The sequence below is a fragment of the Ischnura elegans genome, chromosome X (assembly GCF_921293095.1).
Source record: "Ischnura elegans chromosome X, ioIscEleg1.1, whole genome shotgun sequence".
NCBI classification, from domain to species: Eukaryota; Metazoa; Arthropoda; class Insecta; order Odonata; family Coenagrionidae; genus Ischnura; species Ischnura elegans.
Genome location: NC_060259.1, coordinates 73,788,630 through 73,808,191, shown reverse-complemented (window position 1 = coordinate 73,808,191; position 19,562 = coordinate 73,788,630). Strand labels below are relative to the sequence as shown.

Here is a 19,562-nt window from a genome sequence, read left to right as displayed (position 1 = left end):
AATTAATACTCTTGTGTTGACAACCCTAACGACCCTGCCTTACCTTTGTGGCTCAGGCAGGGGGGTAACTTGGGCCTTCTCTTCGTAACAACCTCCTTCATGATCACGGTACAATGAAGGGTCCACCCAAAGATGATTGAGGTGCCCATATATCAGCTCCAGGTGTAACCCCATATAAAATGTTTGTTGTAAATGTGAAGAATATAACTATTTTAAAATTAAAATTTGTTTTCATGTTAACAGCAATGTGATCAGCAATAGGATTTAGCATTCTGGGAGAGAAAACAGCAATTGTTGCGCGAGCAAAAGGGTTGATTGTAGGGTGGATAATCAGTGCTCCACTGCACTTTGATAGATTTTGTGTTGCCTGGGTATATCAGGACCTCCATTGAATCCACTAAACTGGGTTGAGATGTATCAGAATATCATGACTCCTCAATCCCAAAAAATATCATTATTTTAATGATTTCTTTCTTACTGATCATTATTCATTCCATTTGTCTTTTTCAGGTGGTTTGATGGCTTCAATTGGGAGGGGCTGTTGAATCATACGCTTATCCCCCCCATTATCCCAAAGATTAAGAGTGTGGTTGATACGTCAAACTTTGATGATTACCCGCCGGAATCCGATGGACCTCCCCCTGACGACTTGTCAGGCTGGGATACAGATTTTTAACTGTATACATTTGTAAAAATTTTAATTTTTTTAAGCATAAAAATAACTTATAACTAATGAAGCGGACTATATTCATTTCTGGTGTTGCCTTATCATCACCTGATCGTGTTTACTGCTGTACATATTTTAATTTTAAGTGCCAAATTCTTGATTAAACCACTGCTACTTTTTGGATCTCACGCAGATGAGATATTCTGGGCACCAATAAGTTGAAATAGGCCATCCAGGGATAATTGATAATAAAGGGTTTATCTTTATTCCACCTAAAAATTCAACATTATTTCATATTTACCTCGAAAAAATGGCTAGAATGTTTGGATTCCACTTTCTAGAAATTATCCTGAATGGTTAGCTATTGGTTTGGATTGGCGGTGCTGTTTTTCACTTTTGGGAGAGTCACGTATTCCGTGAATTCGGGCCAGCATCTACATTTGAAGATTCTGAATTATTACCCATTCCAAATTGAATGTTTCATCATCTGGTCAGCCCTCTCCTTTCATTGTTTGCCTCTTTGGGTCATGGAATGGCTTTGCTGACCTGATGAAGCTAGTCAGAAAGCCAGCCATTTCAGACCAATGGTGTGGTGGAAAATTTTCCTGTGTGGGAATACTATAAAGCTTGCTTTAGAAATGGAGTGTAATTTTTTTAAGAACAGGGTGTCAGGGAATCAAACAAGCGAGTGAAAGGGAGTGAGTGTGAAATAATTCTTTGTTGTGCAGTGTGTTTAATCAAAATCATTACTCGGCAATAACATGGCACAAAAAAGTGTTTTATTAAATGGGAGAAACCAGTGAAGGATGCCCTTCCCTTTCCATGGTGTTACAACATATCCTTGATTCTGGCATATTTCGCTACGGAAGCATTTTTCCCAGATCCATATCATTGAGAGATGTGGATGAGGGCCACATAGTTTGCTGACCATCGATATATTTCCACAACCTTCATGGAGCAATATCTGATCTACCTGTGGAGCATCTCCCATCCTAGGTCAACTTTTGGCTATATTTTGATTCAGTAAGCCACTGTATCATTTGAAGGTGATTCGACCATAAAATGGATGCTAAGATCTACATAACAGTATTGAGCTGGGTTCTATAGTGATAATTTTTCTGACTGAGCAGTGCCCATGCTTCTGTTAAAAAAACTTATAAACCCTCACCTACTGTAGGTGGTGGAGTTCACCCAGAATAGGTTTTCTGTGGATATAAAAGTGTGTTAATATTTTGAGAAGGAACAATTTGGTTTAATAAGTTTTAGTTTACCAGATACTATGTAATAATGGCCTGATGCAGGAAAACTTGTTTTGCTGGAGAGTGTCTTATTTGGATTTGAAGGTTTCAGTCCATGCCTATTGAAGAAGTTAGAATCTAATCAGTGTAAGTTTATTCTAAAATTTTCAGTCCTGCCCTGTATTTGAACTTACTTATGTACATAATGTATTCTACGGCTTAAAGTGAAGTGAGGTTATGCACTGGAAGTTTGTGCTCCTTTTTGTATAAATTTTATTTCTCTGTTTACTCTGTTGTTGTTGTTTTGCCGCATTTTTTGTAATAGATGTGTGTTATCTTAATTTGTATTTTATTTATCCACAAATCATGTATACAACTCCCTTACAACCATGCCCTCACAGCCAAAATTTTTGTATTCCTCCCTAGATGTAATAACATGTTACTAGCTTTTTATGGTACTCTCTCCATATTTTAATTGATCTCCCTTAGGAAAAATATCATTGATATTCTGAAGTTTATATTTGTTAAGGTGGGCTCGGTGGCCTAGTTAATAGAGCATTGGCAACTGCCCAAAGTGTATAGGGTTCTCCAGTGAAGCCATGAATATAAATGAAGCCATAGGGTATTCCCGAGTAAAAATCCTCAATTGAAAGCCCAGTAAGGAAACTGAATCGCTTACCCTGAATTGCAAAATTTGCTCGTTGGGGGCTTAATCTAGAATAAGCTTTATCCTCACCTATCCAAACCAATCTTTTGATTGAAGCATTGACTAAGTGAGTGCAATAACTTCGTGTGTTTAACACACAATGGTCCACTCTTGTAAAAGTACATGTTTCTGCATCCTGCGGTTGTGGTCCGGTCACATATTTTTACGTGTCTTTGCATTGTGTTTGTCAACTACCCTCTATGGCATTATTTTGGACTATTTGAGTGAAGTTCTTGTTCTTGAGAAAAAAATATTAAAAAATATGCATTAAAGATATTTATGCTTATAATGAAATATGTATTTAAAAACATGCTTTAGTTCTCGAGTTGTGTGAGTTAAATTGTATACTTGTCCCTTCCATGGAAAAATTCCAAAATGGCCAGCCTCAAGGGCTAGCAGGGATGCAGACTTACAAAAAATATCGGGGGGGGCCCAAACCGGGGATCTTGCCCCAGGAAATTATAAAAGTAGTGAGTTTTATGTTACTTAAGCATTTTAGAAGAGTCATATGATCAACATTAGAACCCTGATAACTCGAGTCTTGATATCTGGACACTCCGGGGAAAATCGACAAGCCTGGCACATTTTTTCCTCACACCCATTACGAATTTTAGAGGGGGTTCGGGACCCCTCAGGCCCCATGGAGTCGGCGCCACTGAGGGCTAGTCAAATGCAAAGGTTGGTGGACAAAGAAGATGTGAATTTCACACTTTCAGGTAAGGGCCGTTTCCTAATCATCATCATTAGTCAACAATCCTAAGATTGTTTGATCTGAGGTTTCCGCGGCGTTTCTTCATATGAGTCTTGGCTTCCAGGCATTCCTCTGCGTTTAGATGTCCATAAGTGATGACAGTTTCTTCAGCCATCCTGCTGGCGTCTTCAGGTCGGAAGGTCTGCTGACCTGAAGATGCCAGTAGGATGGCTGGAGAAACTGTCGTCACTTATGGGCATCTAAACGCAGAGGAACGCCCGGAAGCCAAGACTCATATGAATCCTAAGATTGGTAATTTCTCTCTCCTATCCGCTAACCTTTTCATAGCTACATATTTCTTCTATATTACACTCTTAATAACCTGTCCTATGTAACTCATTCGGGGCCGTCCCTTGCCCTTTTTCCCTTCCACCTGTCCTTTTCCTAAGCCATCTGAAAATGCAAGGATTTTTGTTTGGCAGTGTCCGAAGGCTTCACCTGTGATTTGAACCTGGGACCCTTTGATTAGTGGCCAAGAGTTCTACCCAATAGGTCGCCAAGATCCACCTGGTGTTTCACTCTCACTCTTTATGAGATTCCCTGTTTCAGTGCACCAAGAATGCGTAGGGGTAACTTTGACAAGTGCGTTTACGATGGCAGGCTTCCTGCATCTCATAATCACACACACGAATATTAAATAGAATGTCCTCCATTTGGCCTCTAAATGTGTTGTCACCTGCCGCGAATTTAAATGGGTTTACAAAAGCCACTGTTCATGTCACTGATAGTCAAAGCCATCCAAATTTCACTAAGAAATAACCTATATTTTGGGTTGTAAAGCAAAATTTATGTTCTCAAAGATGTGATCTATCAAATTCATATCTTTTCAATGCTATTCCTCATGATTTCAAATATTACATACATCACAATTTTTCTGCTTGAGGCTTTCACAATACTGGATTGGAGTTCTCTCTGTGATTTTTTGGGTAAGCTCCATCAAAGTTATTTTCTAGATGGCATTTCTAGGCTTATATGGTGGCCAAATCTTTAGATCAGGTCTGAATGCTGACAGATGGAAATGGCTCTCTGTTGGCACTCAAGCCTTATCTGAAGATGTGACCAGGATAGGCCACAAAACGCCATCATGAAAAGAACTTTGACACAGTGAACCCTAAAACTCATGGAAAGAACAGTGCCTATATCCATTTAGAATAAATGGATCGCTCTCGCTTCATCGCTGCACTGTGGAAATTTTTGAAAACCAATTAAAATATGCCCCAAGTGGCAACAAATATTGATTTCCCATTGGACAGACTGGTGTCTCCTCTGTGTAGTTATCATATCCAGTGGTGCAGCGAGGGGGGTTTTTTGGGGGTTAAAACCCCCCCTCAGAGCTCAGAGAAATTTTTAAGTTTAATCCATTTTACTTATTTGGATCAGTATTACTTATAGAATATTGGAAAGATTAATCAAATATCCATCAGAAGGCCGGAAACCTCGCTATTTTGAACCGTTATTCTTAAAATTTTTCTAATGGAGGGCCCTCGCAACTCCTGATTACCCTGGGGGGTATGCAATACCCCCACTCCTCTAAGTATTATTTGTGCCTAAAACACCCCTTGCCTTAATTCTTCACCGTGCCCCTGATCATATCAGTCCCCCTTTCAGTATGCCTTCATCATATCAGTCGCCAGATCAGGGCCGCCATGCCCAGAGAATTTTTTCAGGGGGGTCGTGGAGGGAGAATACGTTTGGAATGGAGGTTCATCTGCTTCTACATCTACTTTGAATTGGACTGAATCTCCCACACATTGGTATGGTATTTGGAGGAGGCGACCAGTAGCCAAGGTCATTTGTGCCACAAGGGACCGGCAGGGCTGAATCAAAGGGGGCCCGGGCCATGGGCCACCCATCAAGCATGAGCCTTCCCCTTAACATAGAGGTCAATCTAAAAAAATGGAAAAACAGAAAAAAACATCATCTATGTCGAAGTGAAGCTATGTTGTTGTTTTTTGTTGACATGACAGTATCGGCATTTGCCTGCTCTTAAGGAAAGGCGCCAAGGGGACCACAGATTAACGTCCCATCCGACGGATGGAGTGTTGCTCTTGAAATGAAAATTCTCTACCACCTCCGGGATTCGAACTCAAGCCCATGGGGTGGGAAGCTAACACTTTAGCCACCACACTAATTCAATCCCTACCCAAAAATTTCGAGGGGGTTTGGACCCCCCTATATTCGGTCGCAACGAACTTTTACCAGCTGTGTCAACAATTCCAGGCACCAAGCAAGAAAAAGGTCATCTTACACCAATTTACCCTTCACTGCATTTTGATATTATTTATACACTACACTCATTGATAATTATTTCTGAAGGGCACAATTCTTCCTCTTAAATGCATGGTATGCCAGACATGATACACCCCATTATTATACTATGTGATTCTCGAAGAAGGCAGCAGGTGCCAAAGGTGATCAGCTTCTAATTATGTTGAAGGAAGTCAGCTCCCTACAGGAGAGTCGAGTAAGAGGATTTACCAGAGTGATATCTATTAACCCTTTCAATGCGGCAACGTGAGATGATAATTTTGCCGGTAGCGGAAAGTTTTTTTTTGTACAATACGATTATTTCTGCATTTTTTAGGCTTAATATGTTACTTTTATTCTTATTGTACACTTTTTTGCTGAAAAATAAATATTTTTTATTTTGACATTTATGGATGTCACCCGCGTCGTAGGATGACTTCTGTGGTATGCAACCCGCATTGCCAAACCCGCTTTTCTATCTCTTGATGGAATTTTTTGCCTAAACTCTAGTCGTTCGACACATTCATCTGCATTATTTATTCGGAATCAAATGATATTAAGTCCATTTATTTTAAGAGCTTTAAAGCCAAGTAATTTTGTTGGTTTTTATCCACAAATCAATTAGAGTGCTTTTATAAGGATTTCTCTACGTACTACATACGTTTATGAATATTTTTTCGTATTTAATACGCAATAATACAAAAGGAATTGAAAACGTACTATTTGTCATCGTAACGGAAAAATTTGCTCCCTTACTGTAATCTTTTGGCGCTTTGGGTATAAACAATGGTTTGGTTAAAAAACTTTGAAATCTAAGAAATTCTGTGGTAAAAAGTATTTTATTTTTACAAAAATATCATTAGCAAAAATTTGGCATTTGAAATTTTGAAATCAATCGAAAAAAATCATAATTATATGCACAGTGAAAATGAAAAACAATAAAAATCTCGAAATATATATTTCTAATTAGTAATCATTAAAAACATTTATACCCTTTCATGAAATTCTTGGAAGCAAGGGTGCAAGCAAAGTCCAGGCTCACCTTCATAGTCAGGACAGATGTAAATTATTGCTTTTCGCACTCCCTTTGCATAGCACACTCTACATCTTTTTTGAGGTTTTTTACCCTTCGTCCCATCACCAGCTATCGCCGGAAAGTGGGAGAGACCCTTTTTTGGTTGAGGGGATGGGGGCAAGGCACTTATTTTTGAGGACAATAGGGACTCTATTACCTCCATTCTATACTCATACAAGCTCTTTTTGTTGCCACTGAATTTATTGTAGAGTATGTAGCTATTTATCAACATTATTTGGAATAAATGAATGGCAAGTTTTTTGTACCACTTGAGGGACTTGTGCTGGCAGGTGTAGTACGACAGCAACTGGTCGCAGTGATCGACACCACCCATAAACTTATTATACTCCACCACTGCTTCCGGTTTACCTCTCCCCGACCTTTCAGTGGGTACGAGGTTACACCCAAACTCAGAGGATATCAGAGACACATCCCTCTTATCCCTCCAGCGGAAGACGCAAATCCCCTCCTCACTCCAACGAGCAACAATCTGGTTTTTTGCCAGTTTGTGCCCAAAAACCTCTCTCGGGTTCTCTTTTCTTGCCGCACGGAGGGTCCCTGTGCAGTAAGTTTTGCATTTAATTAGATCCCTAGCTAGTGGAACGTTATTATAATAATTATTTAAAAATACACTATGCCCCTTATTTTTAAAGTCTTCCAAAAGTTTGTGCACCACTTTGTCCCCATGTCCACGTCCACCCACATCGCTATCCCCAGAGCCCGCATAAACTATCATACGATGCACTAACCCCGCTGGCTCACAGAGCATGTACATTTTTATGCCATGTTTGTGCCTTTTCCCCTGCATATACTGCCGGAAATTCAATCGCCCTCGCCAAAGCAGCATTGATTCGTCTATGCATAGTTCTCTTCCAGGGGAAACACAGGAAGCCATTGTTCTATGAAAGCAATTCATTAGTGGCCTAACTTTATATAGCCGATCAGATGGAACAGGTTCATTTTCATCTGCATTTTTTGCAAAATGAAGGGCTTGCAATATCCCAAGAAAGCGATCCCTTGCCATGGATTGGCGAAATAACCGAAAGCTGAAAAAAATCGACTTTTTCCAATAGTCCGATATTCTATTTGTGCGGACCGTCCCCATGTGAAAGAGCAGGCCCAACCAAACCTCGAACTCCTCTCTGGTTAGTGGCCGCCAGTCTGTTATCCTTGCACGGGGCGATGGATTTCCCAGAAATATGCACTCTGCATTCCTTTCTGTTTCCCTTATGACTAGGTCAAAAAACTCGTCGGTAAACACGAGGGAAAAGTAGTCTTTGGCGGTCGAGCCACTTGGAAGTTTCTTTAGACCAGGGGATCCAACAAAGGAAAGGGTATTCCTATTCACTGGGGGATTAGCGGCCCAAACAGCCTCAGATGTAACGGTACCCCTAGCCGTTTCGGTACCCCTTGCCGCCTCGGTCGTACAAGATTCACCGCCACTTTCTGAGTCACTTTCTCCTGAGTCAGAACCGTCAGAGTCGATAACAAATGAAGACCCGCTAGAAAAATTGTCATCCGAAGAGTCCATGGCGAGAGCACGAATTTCATCCTCCCTTAGCGTTTTCCTCGGTTGTTTTTTCTTCGAGGCTATTAAATAAAAAGAAAAACATTTTAATCATTTTTTTATCCTGCGAATAACTCACTCTATATTAATTTGCAAGTGTATATAAATGCAGCCACTTACCAGAAAGACCAGAGGGACCGGGTGTTTCATTGTCAACTGGGTTCATCGTAGGGTTATTTTCTCTTCGGCTCGTACCCTGCGAGACTCTTCTCTTCATCTTCAGTGAGGAGGTAAATACACTGAAGAAAAATTTAATAAAAGCCTCAGTTAGTTCCCAATACATGTACGATGGAACGGGAAGAAATGAAAGCAAAAAACTAATAATATTAGGCAGTGTATAACTAAGTATTATGGATATTTGAATTTTTAATTTCAGAAGAAAATGACCTTTCGAGGTCAATCATTTTATAACCAATAAGAAAACTAAATTTGATACCTCATAAAATCATTACAACACAAAAATAAAATGTATGAATATTTTTTCTAACGATGGAAAAACGTGCTAATAAAAGATACTTTCGCTTACCTCTTGAGATACAAAGGTGAATCCGTTGAGAAAAAATTTGTCTTCGGAAGTTCAGGTGACAGCAATATAAGCACTATGAAATTATTCGGAAATGTCACAGAAAAATTTTGGCGAGCACAAACACTATATAATAATATTTTTAAATATAATCCGATATTTCGGGAGTCCAAATAGCACAAAAACACTGTCTAACAACGACCCAAGGTGATTATCACTTGGAAAATCTTGAAAAAAAAACACCGATTTTCCAAAACTCGCAAAAAAATCAGTTTTCGACGGAAACGGAAACGGAGCACACTACACGACGGCTAGAAACCAACTGCAGAGCGGAGAAAAGGAAGCAAGTCAGAAGAGAGGCGCGTAGTCCCGTTACGCCCATTCATCTGAGACCCAAGGCCGTGACAGCCCTCGGCTGTCATCCGCGCCAGTGGCTGGGAGCGGATGACAGCCCTGGGCTGTCATCCGCACTGAATGGGTTAATGTTATTAGTAAAGGTACGGGTGCCAATTAGAAGTTTTCAATAGTATATGCAAAGAAAACTTTTTTGGAAAATGGCCAAATCTGTTATATATAGGTACATATCCATTTAATGTAAAAGTTGTCAATAACAATAAAATATCATATACGATACACATTAAAATGTTTCCTTAAAAATTAAAAAATAGCAGAAAAAGCAATTGAATTTTTGCTATTTTTTGCTAAAAAAAATTCCCGTTTTATTATTTTATGGTACACGTTTCATGAATACTTATACTTTTATTGAGCATTTTACATAACATTTAACACAATTTCGATTGTACAGCATTTCTGATAAAACTAAATGAAGGAAATGGTTCAAGGTATATGAATGGTTCAAGTATGTAGTCTTGGCGAATATGATGGGCAAACGGCAAATCCCCACTATCTTATATGTGTATCCTAGCCATTCCAGAATTTTTGATTTGTCAAGTTTCTCTACACTAAATAAAGGCTTTAAAAATGCTTCAGTGGTAGCAGCAACAAGCTCCTCCTTCGCTTTCTTTGACTGAGTGACTGCACGTGTTTAAACAATAGCTGTCGTTTTGCGGGTTCCCTTTCTTTCGCATGTTTATGTGTATTGCTTCTGATGTGCTTTAGCAATGAGTCACATCTTTCAAATTCAAATCTTTTATCGCAAGCTTCGCACAGTAATACTCTCTCTTTCACATAAAACCCTTCTGAGCTGAATTCACTTGCCCTGGTATGAGCGGTATCACTATCTTTTGGCATTTTAAAATTCCTTTCCTTCGTTCAATATTTAAAGCTGGAACCATGATTTAAAAAACAGCCCAACCACAAAACACAACCATTCACGATGGTGTGTTCAAACTGAGTGCTGGGTAGCTACGGTATAACCATAGTACTGTATAACTTACAAATTGGCCGAAATGTTTCATGTCGTGGGTTCCCTTTCGATACCCCTCATCCAGGTGTTGAGGGAAGGTAGGACAGCAGCTAGATACAACAAAGATCGATTAGTTTTGATTACAGCAGTTGCCTATCAGTCAGGAAAGGCAGTGAAAGAAGCACACATAACTAAAAATAATCGGATTCAAAGAAACTTGAAAAATTATTTCCCATTTCTCAATCCTGAAACATCCAGAATGAGATGCTTTCTCACCTGAAGAATTAGATATGGCCATTTTCGAAATGATTTTTTTTGCATTGAAACTCAGTGGAGAGCCAAATATCCGACGATCCATCCGCTATTAAGGAGAACCCCCTCTCCTATCCTTTTCGTTCCTTCCTTCCCTTCCCCCAACTGCTGGCGCTTCGTGCTTTCAAATAACCATATGTGTCTATGGATGTCTTTAAAGGAGTTGAATCACGCGGTTGACGGCATGGTGTCGTTGACGGCCGTTGTGGTCAGTCCGGCCCGGCAATGCGCCGTCTACAGCGTCAAATACAGGCAGTGCTACATTAAGGCCGCTTTCTGACGAAATGACTTTTCGTCGGCCACCATTCATGTCACGACGCCGTCAAATTCAGGCTGCATTCAGACGAGATTAATCTCTGCCATGCTGTGGGCTGTATCGTGAACGGCGGCCTATGCTATTGCATTTCAAGCACAGAAGGAAAATTCAGGGTATTAAGGTATCATTTTTTATGCGCTAAAACCGTGCCAGAAATTTATTGTGTAATTTTCAAATAAGTACTTGCCTAAAATTTGATTTCTCGAACTTGCACTGCTCCTAAAAAGTGTTTTTTCTCAGTTTAAGGCACAACCCAGCAACTTGCAGTCTCTCCTACCAACTAGCCTTTTCTGAGTGATGTATTTCTTTGCTTTTATATCCTTTGTAGCCTGTCCTATGCCTCATTTAATGCCATCCCTTGCCCTTCTTCTGTTCCACCTCTCCTTCTACAATTGTTTTTATCAGGCCATTATGTCTCATAATTTGTCCAACTAAGTTGTCCCGTATTCTCTTTAAGGTTTTTAGAAGACTTCTCCCTTTCCTCACTCTTCTAAGAACTTCCTTATTACGTACTTACACGGTCGATCCAATTTACCTTCATCATTCTATGGTAGCACCACATTTTGAATGCTTTCACTCATGACTTTTCTGCTGCTGTTAACATGCAATCCTTGCTTCCATAGGGAAAAATGCTCCATTTGTAGCATCTAATGAATTGTTTCCTTACTTCTATTCTTGTACTCTCAGCTGTGAGAAGAGTTCTTTTGGGAGAAAGGCCTCTTCACCTGTGCTATTCCACTGACTATTTCTTTCTTTCTTGAAATTATGAGGGACAGTGCACACCCATGTCTCACTCCTATTCCTATTCTTGCTTCTGCACAGTTAGGTCCTCATTTTATCTCAGCTACATACTTCATTTTTTTTATAAACTTTGAAAAATTCATCGATCATTTTATAGTGCTCCAATTTATTACAGAATTCTAGGCATTCAGTTCCATTCCATTCCATCTGTATTGAATTGAATTCAATGCAGATAACCATCATAATGAAATAAAAGACAATTATCACAGATTTTATTTCTATAAAATGCATACGGGGCTAATAGACTTCTTCCTTCAATGAATTTCAGAATTTGTCATTGGTTGCAAAATTGGCTTTTGGCATCTTTATTTTTCAGGAAACCAATTAGAGTTCAGTTTATTAAGAGAAGGCTTTATAAATAATTATATGAGGTCTAATTAATGTTGAACCTTTTATCACCTTCAGCTTGTCTTAGGAAATCTTCCAGTTTTCAATCTGCCAAAATCTGACTTAAGAGTGATACTAAGAATCAAACACCAACGCTGATTCAGGCAAATGGCCAGAAATTTTCATTAGGAGGGCCTTGAGTGGTATGGAGGTTGCCTGTACTGATATTTAATTGTCTATTTGCATGCCTTGGAAAACCATACATTCTATAAATCAGCTGTATGCAGTGGCATAACTATGGAGGGGATGAGGAGTTAGATCCCCCCCAAAGCCTCAGAGAAATAATAAAATTATTTAGAACTAATGTCTAGTTTTGACTTATATAATAACTGCATCTGCTTCGAGTTAAAGATCATTCATTAATATCATGGCAGAGAGACAAGTCACTTCATACTGACCTGTGATGAACCCCAGGGCCCTCCTGGCGGGGGTCACCCCCCAGAGGGTATTCCTAGTTATACCATTGGCTGTACATTTTCGTCACATAATATTGAAATTTAAAAGCAACGTTGATTATTCGTAGATTCTACGATATGTAACAATGTCGGAAAATGAGAGTGTCAGAAGATAGAGGAGCCCCTTGGGTAGTGAGTCTCCTCAGCAGATGTATCACGCGTGGTCGCCACAAGGGAAGAAATTCAAGGGAGAGGGTGGGGAGCTTTTTTAAAATATTTGGGTGGACCCACCATGTCCCACGCCAAGTGTGGGTCTCAAGATTGCTCTCCATTTGTTCAAACAATAATCTTGCTGTAACTCAACTATGGAACCTGCCAAGATTCTCACATCACCTCTTTATAAGCATGGGAAAAACATACATGAAGTAATTAGCTCTACGAAAGTAAATAATTACTCGGATTTTCTATCGCTGTGCCACATCACTCTACCAAAATGCACCGAAATTCAGCGATAGCCGACATTTGGCACTTATACGCAAATTTTTATTTTTTTTTACGCAAAAGACGCAACATCAGCATTTTATACGCAAAAGACCTAACATCAGCTAAAGCAGGCATGGATTTTTCTATGCAAACAAATGGACGTTTGCTATAGCTGACGCGGTGGAAGGGAAGCGATCTCTGAGGTAGCAATTGTTGGAAATATTCAGTGAGACCCAGCTTAGTGAGATCCCAGTGCCACTCCATGACAATTGGACCTGACTCTCGTACCCATTTATGATCTTCCTTACAGCAGGAATCTGTTGTGAAGTGTTGTTGCCTATGATTTTTGCGAAGATAAAGTTGCTGCATTCTCAATTTTTTATATTTTGAAATGAATCCCTTTTTTCTCATGCGCATAAGCAATTTTTTAACCTAATTATAGTGTTAGGTGCTAATACTGGACTTGTTGAGTTACAGTCTTAGTACCTTGTGTTTCATAGTAATGCTAGATATCTACCTCCCATTTCCAGAACAGTCACAAAGCAAAAATTAATATCCATCTCCATGTGAGGTAGGTGTTGCATTCGACCTCAGATACCGTTTATGCGGTGTTAATATCATTAGCCATTCAGTTTTGAATCAATTTATGTGAAATAATACCAATTCTTGCTCACTTATGGTCCACAGGGACATATGTGTCCCATGGCATAAAAACACTAATTTTGCCAAAACTACCCTGTAAACCAAAAGTGTTGTGAAAAAGTTGCAGAGACATTGTGCTGCAACCAACATGGAGTTGCAGCAACATAATGGCAACGTTACAAAACCAGTCAAAAGTCCTCTCTACCACATTTTTGCAAAGTAATGGCAACGTAACTGCAACCTCTGGTGAAACATATTTGCAACACTTATGCAACTCCTGCAATGCACTTGCAACATTTATGCAACTCCTGCAACGTACTTGCAACATTTATGCAATCCTTTAAAATAATACTCACAATATGCCTTTTAAAAAAATATTTATTTATGACAAAACAGATTTTTCACCCTTCTTCTCATTTCCTTGATGCCTTGAATTGGCATGTCTCAGCCGGTCTATTACCTTCTACTTAACATCTTGGTGGCTGTAAGATGCAACATTGGTTTTAAAAGAAAAGCATCTGAAATGAAGGATTTCGATTTCAGTGAAAGTTTTTAACAATGTGGAAACAACAATATCTAAAGGATATCGCAAAAAGAATTTAAAACTAGAAGCCAATAGCCCATTCTTCAATAGAACCGATTCTTACAATCATAGAACTTCTCATTTAATTTTGAGAGAATTTCAAAAATTTGTAATATATTTGTCTCTTGGACGTTAAAGGGTTAACTTGATCACAAGATAGCAAATGAATGTGACAAGGAACTATGAATTACTTTGAACAGCTAACCACTAATTGTAGGCAACAAAGACCATGTTCAGAGGAATGGAGCTTGTGTGGCTTCCTAAAATACCTCTTGTGCAACAAGAGCATTTCAATTAGTATTTTAGATGCAGAGCATGATGGCTCTTTTTATAGATAGAAATGCGTAAAATGATCAAGCTATTTTCTGAACACCTACTTGGGGGCGATGGCCATAGATTTTTTCCTCAGGTAAATTTTTCCCTTTCGGATTGAGATGAATGACTCAAATCTCTGACAATGACAGGCACAATGCAGGAGAGACAAACTTATAGAACCAACAGTTCTGTTATTTCTCTCCAATTCCATTTATTGGCCTCTTAAAAACACCTCGTTTTATCAGTCCAAGAATAATTGTTAACTATTTTGGAAATCACTTATTTTCAGTTGCTGCATGTACAATAACTTGAGAAGGATAAGTGATAATGGAAGTGATGGGAGTGTAGAGATTTTTATAATCTGCATACCGTAGGGTGGCGCACAGGCCTGCCAGCTACCTGAGTCGGTCCCATAGTTTTTATGGTCCGTCCTGTCCTCCCCCGTTGCTCGCGGCTCCAGGAGCGACTCAGGAAGCTAGCAGACCCGTCGCCACCCTATGGTATGCAGACTATAAGAATGAGATGGTAAAATATGTTCAGCATGAACTTTAACAGAGCAAACAAGGTCATTGAAGGGAATGGGTGGCAATATGTTTGGCTGTAATGAATTTATAATTTTGGAATCTGTCAAACTAGAATAAAGAGTTAAATTTAACTTTTGAAAAACTTGCCAATTTCATGCTCCTAAACTTTGCAACTCTATGAATCTAAAATTGAAGATATAGTTTGAGCTGAGTGAAGTGTTCCCGGGTAGAGGAGGTCTGAATTAATAAACACTTAGTCTATTTGGATAAATGCCCTTGTATCCTTGCACCCTTGTATCACATGTACCACTCACAACTGATACAGTACCGTTAAAACATGGTGCACGCGCTCCCACGCTAGAGAAAAACACATACATCTCAATACCCCTGACCAGTGGTGGCACCTATGAAACAATAGACACACAATTTACGTACACTTCACTGAGCATGTGAGGAAAGATTACTTGTTTGTTTCATTGACCGATGTTGGCGCTGATTCTGAGGCAACAGGTATATTTGAAACATTTGGACTTAATTCTGACATCAATTAGCACAAGCCTGACTGCTATTGCAGTAAACAGATTCTCACAGTCTAAAGGCTACTGATCCAACTATTTAATCGATGGATTTTCCTCATTTACAGGAAAATTCTCCAAAATCGTTGGCATATTAATGGCTTTGCCTGGTTTCGCTAATGGTAGGGCCCTCTTCGCTTCTATAGCGTTGAGGTGTCTTTCCCTCGTTCCGTCCCTTCCTTCCCTTTCCTTTCCCAGAGGCGTCGACGGGCTCCTATCGCGGCGGCGCCTCTTTTCTTTTTTCCTTCCTCTCCAGCCCCTCCCCGGGTGATCGGGCGTATAAGCCACTGGCTTAGTTCCCGGCCCCAGTGTGCTGTATCCTCGAAGGGTTCCCCTGAGCCCTCATGCATAGTCTGAAGGCTACCATCCATTTGCTAACACAGAGTAAATCAGTGGTGCAGCAAGGGGGGTTTTGTGGGATAAAATCCCCCACAGAGCTAAGAGAAATTTTTTTATAAAAATATTTGAATGTGTAAAATTTTGTAACTAACATTAGGGGGATCGATGACTCACAAACATAGCAACAAGCTATTCACAGAACCGAGTCGGACAGTTTGTAGGTCGAGAGGGTGGTGGGTGCCGCTGCGTAGCCTGCAGTCAGGGGCGGCTCTAGCCAGGGGGCGCGGGGGGCGCGTGCCCCCCCCTGGGCGGTGACTGACGGAATTTTTTTGCTGCTTGCAATCTCATCTTACCTATGTCAGGAAAGGCGAGAATAAAATGATGGCTCGTCACCAATTGTGCTACCAAGTATCAATTTGTGAAGCGAAGCGCGTGTGACCGAAGTCACCCCATTCTACGGTACATACATTCCTACAACCAGAAAGAGTTTTTCTCGAAGTTGAGATGTTCCGAATAATTTGTCTCACTATCGGCAGGTGAGTTTATTTTCTTTGTAGAAAATTTCTGCAACTATATATTCCTTAGATAAGCTTGCCAGATCTATGATTCAAATTTGAAAGTCTGCAACTCCGACAACATTCATCGGTCATTTCCACTCGTGCGCACGGTCAAGCAGCACAAAGTTGGAGCGCAGGTATCTGTTTTGCTGGCCTGCTGTTTGAAGTTGGAGCTCTGTACAATTACGAGCAAAAGTTGTTGAAGATTTCCTCTGACGACACATTCTAAAGTTGAAGACTTTCTCTCTGAAACGGTTGGAGTAATTCATCAATCACACGTGAGCTTGGACAGTTGCTTTCGTTTTGGGGTTGTATTCTTTTTTTATGTTATCAAACTGATTTCTCTTTCTTTTTGTGTACGTGTAGATCTAAATTTATTTGGGGTTGGGTTTTGGGGTTGTATTCTTTTTTTATGTTATCAAACTGATTTCTCTTTCTTTGTGTACGTGTAGATCTAAATTTATTTGCATAGATATGCAAAATGGTTAGGTGGCTAATAAGGAAGAAGGCTCGGATAGAAAATGATTCAAAGGAACAAGATTCGACATCTCTTCCCGCGACTTTTTAAAGCATCAAGTAAACGTAATAAAACCATTGTTGATATTTTAGGTCATCAAATGACAGGTAACTGTGAGACTAGATGGGTAGAAAGACATAAAGCTATTGTAAATTTTAGAGACGACTTACATGATATTGCCAAAGCTCTCGAAAAAGTGTCAAAGTGGGATGATTATAAAACGGCAACTAAAGGAAGATGTTTATTGTTATCAATTTGTAATTGTGAATTCATTTGAACTGTATATAGTCTGAGTGATGTTTTGAGTGCAATTTATATTTTAAGCAGATATTTGCAAAATGAGACTGTAGATGTTTTTCAGAGTCAATAGAGTGCTTCAAGTTGAATACACTAATCCCAGCTGCTTTCATGGAAATAAAAAATTCGGACTCGTTAGAAAGCATGCTTGAAAAAATATGTGATAAATATGTACCTACCGTTATCGAAAAAAAATAAAAGTACAATGTTAACGGAATTAGATAATGAGATAACTTTTTTGAAAAAAAATCCGGAATTTAATGACATGAAACCAATGAAAACTGCCATGGAACTTTGAGTGTGCACATGATTGTATTTATAAATACTTGATAATAATCTCTATAATAACTTCTCAAAAATATTTTCCAATATATTAAAATGAAATGCGGCAAATGATTTTACTGTCGACTTCAGTTGTATTTTCTTGATCAATCATACAGTAGTTCCTGAAATCCAAAATTTAAATACTTATGGGTAAAATTGAAATTTAATATATTGAAGAGAAAACTTCATTTCGCCCGCTAAGCACTTTTGTCAAGGGGTATAAAATGCGAACTCGCATCACGTACCGTAGACTACCCTCTATTTATAAATGTTACGCTTATATCAGATTTTTCTCTCTCAATTTTTGATCTACAGGGATGGGGTTTGCTGCATTTGGTGTGGATTCTCTGTTTTCATGATTTGATCATAATTGAAAGTGCATAAATAATACATGAGTCGTAAATTATACTCACAATTTTCCCATAAGATTGCACAGCGTTTTTTTTTATTTTCTCGCCCTATTTCCCTCAACTCTCCAACGAAATCTACGATTCGAACGTCTATTCAAAGCTTGTGTGTCCCGCTTGGAACGAAAAATATACATATCATTTGAAATTCCACACGTAAATCGGAAATTACTTTTACAACTTTTTCCATAAAATAACACGCGCTTTTGCAATTTTCTCGGTGTATTCGGTGCAATTCGCTCATTAAAACCAAACAATATGTACCAATTCCTTCATTCTTCCTCAACTATAATGCCGAAACTCTTATCTTATTTTGACGCTTGTATGCCACATCATGAGAGAGAGAGAGAGAGTGAGGGGAGGAGGGAGGGGTAAGCAGCCCGTCGCGCCCCCCCCCTCAAGGAAATCCTGGAGCTGCCCCTGCCTGCAGTTGTAAAATTTTATTTTAGATTAGCGACCCTGCAGTGCAACACATAGTCACACATGTGCCACGGTGGTGATTTGAACTACTTTGAACGAATGAGTCTGCTGTCATGGTGGTTTTATATTTTTAATATTTCATTTGTAGCTCTCAGTTGAATTTTTCTGTATACATATTCGGTCGTCACATATCACATCTCAACTGTGCTGGCTGCTTCACAAATGGGTATTGGATAAAGTATCCATTCAAAAACTGGAGAGATGCCAGAGAAGTTTTTCAGGAGCATGAAAAGGCAAAATATCATACTGGTTGCCTTAAACAAGCAGGAACATTTGTAGTTACAAACAACGAAACTTTGCCAAGCTTTGACAAGGTGTTACATGTAGGTCATGCTGCACAGGTAAATAAGAACAGAGATCAATTAAAGCCATTTGTACCTACAGCAATATTTCTTTCAAGTAGAGGGTTATCATTCCGTGAACAAGGTGACTGTGAGCCTGTTACTCTTAATGAACCAGGTGAAAGAGGAGACAAAATTTTAAGTCCTGGGGGATCGGGTTGGTGTGGTGGCTAGAGTGTTGGCTTCCCACCCCGTGGGCTCGGGTTCTAATCCCGGCAGTGGCAGAGAATTTTCAGAATCCCTGCTTGAATGTTGTGCGAAGAACATTTCAAGCGCAACACTCCGTCCGTTGGATGGGACGTTAATCCGTGGTCCCCTTGGCGCCTTTTGTTAAGAGCAGGCTAATGCCGACACTGGGTTGATATAAAGATAAAGCATGCTGTCGGCCATGGTATGCTGCTTGTCAAGGACTCAGGCCTCGAAGGTGTTCCCGGTGCTGGGAGGTGAAATAGGGGGTGGGGCCACCGGTGGGGGAGAGGAACTCGCCTGGAAGTCATAGTGGCTCGCTGTATACGAGCTCCACTGGGGTGGCTTGAATATTCTCCTCTAGTGCAGATTGGAAACCCAATGGGATTGCTGGCAGTACATCCACCCACTGCTGCGTGTTGTGCCATCAGATGGCAGATTTTAATTGGAGGTGGAAGCGCTCCACAATCCCATTTGCTGCTGGATGATATGCTGATGTCCTCAAGTGGACTGCACCGGCTATATTGGAGAGCTGTCGGAAAAGGGCACTCTCAAATTGCCTGCCTTGGTCCGTGGTGACTCCTTGAGGCATGCCGAAGCATAGAAACCAATCTCGAAGGAAAGCACGTGTCACGGTTTCG

At 39.9% G+C, this 19,562-nt stretch overlaps 2 protein-coding genes across 3 annotated transcripts in view; one reads left to right on the top strand and one right to left on the bottom strand.

The window, feature by feature from the left end:
• The window catches only part of LOC124170531 (cGMP-dependent protein kinase, isozyme 2 forms cD4/T1/T3A/T3B), a 193,004-nt gene extending 190,758 nt beyond the window's left edge, over positions 1 to 2,246 (top strand). For both annotated transcript variants that reach the window (XM_046549306.1, XM_046549307.1), the window contains one exon: positions 511 to 2,246. In XM_046549306.1, the coding sequence (XP_046405262.1) occupies positions 511 to 676 (166 nt within the window). In that variant the 3' untranslated portion in view covers positions 677 to 2,246. The remainder of the gene's footprint in view (positions 1 to 510) is intronic.
• A 2,720-nt stretch (positions 2,247 to 4,966) lies between these two features.
• Positions 4,967 to 8,519, bottom strand: LOC124171187 (piggyBac transposable element-derived protein 4-like). The gene is made up of 3 exons (XM_046550326.1): positions 8,372 to 8,519; positions 6,652 to 8,274; positions 4,967 to 5,232 (listed from the first exon to the last, which is right to left on the bottom strand). Exons 1-3 carry the CDS (start codon positions 8,466 to 8,468, stop codon positions 4,967 to 4,969), a joined length of 1,986 nt encoding a protein of 661 aa, XP_046406282.1. The 5' UTR covers positions 8,469 to 8,519.
• Between the last annotated feature and the right edge of the window lie 11,043 nt (positions 8,520 to 19,562).

Bases quoted from the DNA above. Each gene is read 5' to 3' on its own strand.
- LOC124171187 (XM_046550326.1), bottom strand. From the start codon at position 8,468: ATGAAGAGAAGAGTCTCGCAGGGTACGAGCCGAAGAGAAAATAACCCT. The intron at 8,275-8,371 runs GTAAGTGGCTGC...TTTATTTAATAG, and splicing joins CGGTCCCTCTGGTCTTTCTG to CCTCGAAGAAAAAACAACCG. The intron at 5,233-6,651 runs GTGAGCCTGGAC...CTCTATGTTAAG, and splicing joins CATCTGTCCTGACTATGAAG to GGGAAGGCTCATGCTTGATG.